A 5,794-nucleotide genomic window follows, 5' to 3' on the forward strand; every position below is an offset into this window, starting at 1 on the left:
CAACTTTTCAGAAAGCTTATTTAAAAACCTCGAAATAAACAACATTTGCGTAGTTTTGTCAATAAATTTACATTTTTGCTCATAATTCGAAAAATACAATGAATTCAAACGTCGTTTTCGGTATGGTGAATTTATTTCACGTCCTTTATAAGACCCTTGCCTTACAATTGGTCTAACTCCATTCTAAAGCCCAATACCAAGGGTGGCCCATTCTGCCCCCACCGCCCCTATTCCTAAATCACTTGAAGCATTTTAAGGTCACGCAAGATACGACAGATAAAAATCATCACCAAAATTTGATTATCCGCATAATATCACGGAATTAAACAATTTCAAAGATAAACTAAATATTTTTAAAGGCATATATTAAGAGTAAAAAAAAAAACAATATTTATAAAAAATATAAAACAACTTTTTTTAATGATTTTTTTTAAAGAAATGAAAACGTAACTTTTTAGATAACAATTTAAAAGAAATATTTTCTTTTAGAGAATTATTAATGAATTTAAAAAATACATGTTTTCTTTAATATTTTGGAAATAAAAAAAATAATAATATTTTTTTCAGCTCGGAAATTTTTGAAGTAGAAAGTTTCAAATTTAAGGCTAGTATGCTGATCGGAAGGAAAGGGGTCAAGAAACAGCTTTACGAACAGCAGAACAAAGAAGAGGGAACGATTTCTTGGGCCTTTTCTTCACCCTCTCTGGCTTGCTTACTCTGCCGCTGTTGCCCATTTGAAATTTTTCTTGACCGATTCCTTCCGAAGTGCGTATACCGCTTTAGATAGCAATTTAGGATAAAAATGAGAAAAACAAAATCATTATTATTATCGGGCGCAAATATTACATATATTAGGTATTTTCAATTTAAAAAATCATGAAAGAGAAAAAAAAAGATTTTTAAACAGGTCCAAACATGCTAAATATTACATTCAAAGCGGTAAAATACATTTTAGACTGTTTTATTTAAAAAAAATTGTTTGCCGCCTGATTTTTTGTACAAATTTTGACATAAACTTTGAAAAATATTTGCAACGGCCAAAATCACCAAATGCATTTTTAGTTAAGTTAGACGTTTCGTGTGATTAAAGGTACAACTTTAAATGAGTTCATCGGCCCGATGTGTGCTTAATATCCCAACATTAGTAGTTTATTTTGCAAATACATTGATAAAAATCACCTCAATAGCATAACCTAACTTTTAAACGTACATTGCGGTAAAATTTTACATAAAAACAATAATTACTTTATTTTCGTTTTATGCCTGTACACTGAGGAAAAAGAATGTAAGATTTTCATAAGACTACATCTTATGTGCTGCCTGATTTGAGTATCCACTAGGCTCTCGCGATTTTCATAGACAATCTTATGACCGTCAATATAAATTCATATGGTTATAACTAAACTTTACTCATGTATTTGGTCCACTGTTGATAGACTATGGACTTCATAAGAAATTCTTATGGAATTCATCTGTAATTTTTCAATGGTTTTCGCGTATGATGCTAGTGTGAAATTTTTTGACATTTCAAGATGGCGAAAGGACGGATCGAGCAGACAATTTTAAACGCTCGCTACTCCAAATCGCCCCGTAGTTCGTTCCGGTAACTTCTTCACAAAGCTGCCACCGCCGCTATGAGTTTTACCGCGACCTCCAAGACACAGGTAAGTTCTGTGGCGGGTGTTTCGTGGGTTTCGGTTCGAAGTTGAATATTTTGTTTTGGTATTTTAGGTAATATCAATGGCCGTTGGTTCCGCCGGCGGCCCTCCCCAGCATCCTCCAGAAGGATCCGGAGAATAGCATCGGTGAGGACAGTTCCGAGCAGCGGTCGAAGGTTTAAGTTTGATTGACGCGGTCATGCCGAAGGTGGTGGCCATCCGGCAGAATATGCCGAATCACCAGCAAAAGACGATTAAACCGGAGGCTGCGTAAACCAACGGGACGACGAGCAGCGTAAAGAAATGAAGTTTTGGTTATATTACGATAATTTAAAAATATATACGTTTGAAATTTAGATAAATTTTTGTTTTCATTCAATTCAAAATAAGAAAAAATGGGTATAAAAAACAATGTTTATTAATATAATCTCCATGAGCATTGCCATATATTCTGTACACAATTCCATCTATGAATGTCATAAGATAACTCAATGGAAATCTTAATTGACGGCTTTGTCAAATTTCCCCTCCCAGCCATAAGAAAATCTTATGACATCCGAATAAAATCCTGATGTCGAAAGGTCATAAGTAGAGACCCTAAATAGGGAGACTGGTCTAAGCTGGCTAAATCGATCTGGCAACGTATGTTTTGAGCTTGGCAACACTGATAAGTTTTGCTGGGCGTAAAGGCAAATGCTCGTTTGGATACGTCAAACTCGTGTCTGTTTGGGTACGTCAAATTCACTTCGACCAGTCTCCCTATTAAGGATCTCTAGTCATAAGACGTTCTTATGGATTTTGCCAGTACTTTTTTCTGAGTGTAGTTTTTGTACTTTTTTTACAGTGCGCAGTAGCTTTGTTTTGGTCTGTTCTTTTGTGCTGGCGCCGTAATTGACAGCACCCTTTTGTTCTAGTGCCGAAGTTGACAGCTTGTGTTGGCTGCGGGTAAGCTGTCTGTAGTGAGATATAGATGTCGCCCCCCTGATTTTTACAATATTTCCTCACCACAAATTCATTCATCCTCACCACATTATTCATTTTAAAGTACATAGTTTAGGGGTCATGTTTAGGCTTAAAAATGAAAATAAGCATACGAAAAAAATCATGGTTCGATTATCCAAAAGTAGCCATTACACTACCGCAAACAAACTCGCACTTTTTCGTGTTTGCAGGTTGACGATTGTACAAACAAATTCAAGCAAACAAACATAGCAGGCAAACTGTCAAAAAGTGCGAGTTTGTTTGCCGTAGTGTAATAGCTCCTTGAGTGAAATTTTGCCATTGCCTTCGGATAATCTAGTTTGGATGGACTGTAATACTCAACTTCACAAATTGAAAAAATGTTAACCCTCTACAGCCCAAATTATTTTTTTTTCGAAAATACTTATTTTTTCCGTATTCAGGAGGTAATTTTGAGCAACTTTTGTTCCACGAAAAACTTTCTTCACTTGTTTTATGTTTTTCTTGTTTTATTTTTAAGTATTTTAATTTTTATAGTAATTGTATTTGGTAGTATTTGGCCTATTCTACCACCTAATATAATTACTTTTTGATTATCTATTTTTACGTTTTAACAGTCACTTTTTCATTTTTTTGCATGTTTTTTTTCACATTTTCTGCTATAAGGCTAGTACGCTGATCGGAAGGAAAGGGGTCAAGAAATGGCTTTACGAACAGCAGAACAAAGGAGAGGGAGTGATTCCTTGGGGCTTTTCTTCACTCTCTCTGGCTTGCTTTAGCTGCCGCTGCTGCCCATTTGATTTTTTTCTTGACCGGTTTCTTCCGAAGTGCGTATACCGCTATAGAATGGCACCATCATCATTTAGTTTGCTTTAAAAAAATGCGTAGAGGCATAGTCTGGGACACTACAAAAATTACTGCATACTTCCTTTTACCACGAGATTTACAAATGAGGAAAAAACTTGACAACATGCCAGTTTGGTGTGTGAAATGCGCCAACTGCAACGGAAACTTCACCGTACAACGACGCAGCTAGATAAGTATTCAATTGTTTCTTTAGAAAAAAAAAAAATCAAACCACAAGGAATTTCTTTCGGCCAGCGAGTGGTCACCGGTCACCACTGCAGTCTCAAATATTGTCTTTATTTTCGAAAGTAAACGAACAAGTCATGGCTACATTACAATACAAAAACAGGCAAATGGCAGCAGTAAAAATGAGTCTAGTAAAAAAGAAAAAAACACGTGATTACCTATTCTAACACAGCTCATCGGATGCTCTGCTTCAGCAGACTGGGCTTCTCCCGGGTGGCCGATTTCTCTTTCTTGGTGAGCAACGGATCGGGTGTGAAGCAGTTCCACAGGCGCAGTGTTTCGTCGGCGCCGGCACTCATCACGGTGCTACCGTCGGGGGACATGGCAATCTGGAGCACGCGTCCCGTGTGTCCCAGCAGGTCGACCTGCCGCGTCATCGACGGGTACTTCCAGATGGTGAGCTGGTTGTTGATGTAACCGTGGGCGGAGATGAGTTCCTTGTAGTTTTTGGAGAAGAGGAGACCGCACACTTGAGACTTGGTGTCGACGGAGTTGATTAGCTGACCGTTGTTGACGTTCCAGAACTTGATGCACCGGTCGGCGGTTCCTCCGCCGGTGGCCAGCGTGTGTGGCTGCCAAGGACACCAGGCCAGGGCTCGGACGGCGGCTTGATGCTGGTTGAAGGCGTGAAGGGGAGTTGTGGTCGTGTGAGGAGCTCCGTTGGCAGCACTCCAAACGTTGACCATGTTGTCGTTGCCACCGCTGGCCAGGTGCTTACCATCGGTGGACCACTTGAGACCGCAGACCTCCTGCGTGTGGCCACGCAGCGTCGCGACGTTGTGATCCCTCGAGCGGACGTCGTGGTTGATGATGCTTCCGTCGCGACTTCCCGAGCAAACGATGAACGAGTTCCAGGCCAGAACGCCAACTCGGCCCGATTGACCATCCATCACACGGAGGCGCTTCATCGCTTCGCAGTCCCACAGTTCGACCGTTCCTGTGCTGGTGCCCACGGCCAGAATGTGACCCTCTTGGATCCAACCCAACGCACACGCGTGATCGCTGCCTTCGTTCTCGTACAGGACTTCAATATTGCCACTGGCCGCATTCCACAGGTAAACCGAAGATCCGAGGGCCACCGCTACGACATTGTCCGCGCTCCAGTCCATCAGGTTGAGATAGTAATCGTTGATGATGTCCGGCGCGTCCAAGATTCGCTCCGGTGCATTCGGGATAAACCGCGAACCACTTTTGGTGGACATTGGCGTCTTGACCGAGTACACCACCTTCAGAGGGTTCATGTGGCCATCCGGTGCGGCCGGAGCTTTAGTCTGGTAGGAAAGAATCCGCCGATTGCTTATATCACATCCCTTAACGGCCTCCGCCAACATCTTCATGCGTTCGGCATTCTTCGGACTTTCGCTGCCACTGGCCCCACCACTCGTTCCACCACCCTCCTCTCCACTGCCATCGCTTCCTTCGTTCTCCTTCGACTTGCCCTCATTCTGCTTCACCATAAAGTGACCCAGGTCAAAGTCCGTTGTATTCCGGTTCGGAATGAATCGATCTCCACCCGAAGGCTGCTGTTGCTTCTGTGCCGACGACGACGACTGACCTTTGCCTCCCTTGCCCGGGGTTGTCTTCGATCCGGAACCACCGGCCTTCTTGCTAGGCGTCTTCCCGCTTAGTGTCCCCGGCGGAACGGCCTGCGCCTGGCTGTTGGTGAACGACATCGAAAGCTTTTGCCGGGACGTGTTCATCGCGCTGGCATTGAAGCTTGTCGACGCCGCCGACGATATGTCCAGCTTCTTCTGCCATCGCGGGGCCGGTCCCTTTGTCAGTTCGCCATCCAGCGTGATGATGTTCTGCAGATCTTGGATGTAGTTGAACTGAGACATGGTTCTGAAAAAGAACCACAATGACCGTTATTAATCGAGACACTTCCAAACCGGGACTCTCACCTTCAGGATCGAGAATCGGCAGCAGCAGGTCTTTCACTCTCCGTGGCCCGCTTTCTTCCCTTTTGTTCTGGTCGTTCTGCCGCCGGATTTCAACGCTTTTTTGGGCTTCTTCTTCGTCGGCAATTTTGAATGCGCCACAGGGTGTTTCAAATGCTGTCACATGACCATCTGTCAAAATCGCCA

At 42.6% G+C, this 5,794-nt stretch overlaps 1 protein-coding gene across 1 annotated transcript; it reads right to left on the reverse strand.

Moving 5' to 3' along the window:
• Positions 1 to 3,714: 3,714 nt before the first annotated feature.
• LOC6048084 (cell division cycle protein 20 homolog) lies at positions 3,715 to 5,752 on the reverse strand. The gene is made up of 2 exons (XM_038251513.1): positions 5,612 to 5,752; positions 3,715 to 5,552 (listed from the first exon to the last, which is right to left on the reverse strand). The coding sequence occupies exon 2, from the start codon at positions 5,546 to 5,548 to the stop codon at positions 3,884 to 3,886; it is 1,665 nt and encodes a 554-aa protein (XP_038107441.1). The 5' UTR covers positions 5,549 to 5,552; positions 5,612 to 5,752; the 3' UTR covers positions 3,715 to 3,883.
• Between the last annotated feature and the right edge of the window lie 42 nt (positions 5,753 to 5,794).

The sequence above is a fragment of the Culex quinquefasciatus genome, chromosome 2 (genome assembly GCF_015732765.1).
Source record: "Culex quinquefasciatus strain JHB chromosome 2, VPISU_Cqui_1.0_pri_paternal, whole genome shotgun sequence".
Classification (NCBI taxonomy): Eukaryota; Metazoa; Arthropoda; class Insecta; order Diptera; family Culicidae; genus Culex; species Culex quinquefasciatus.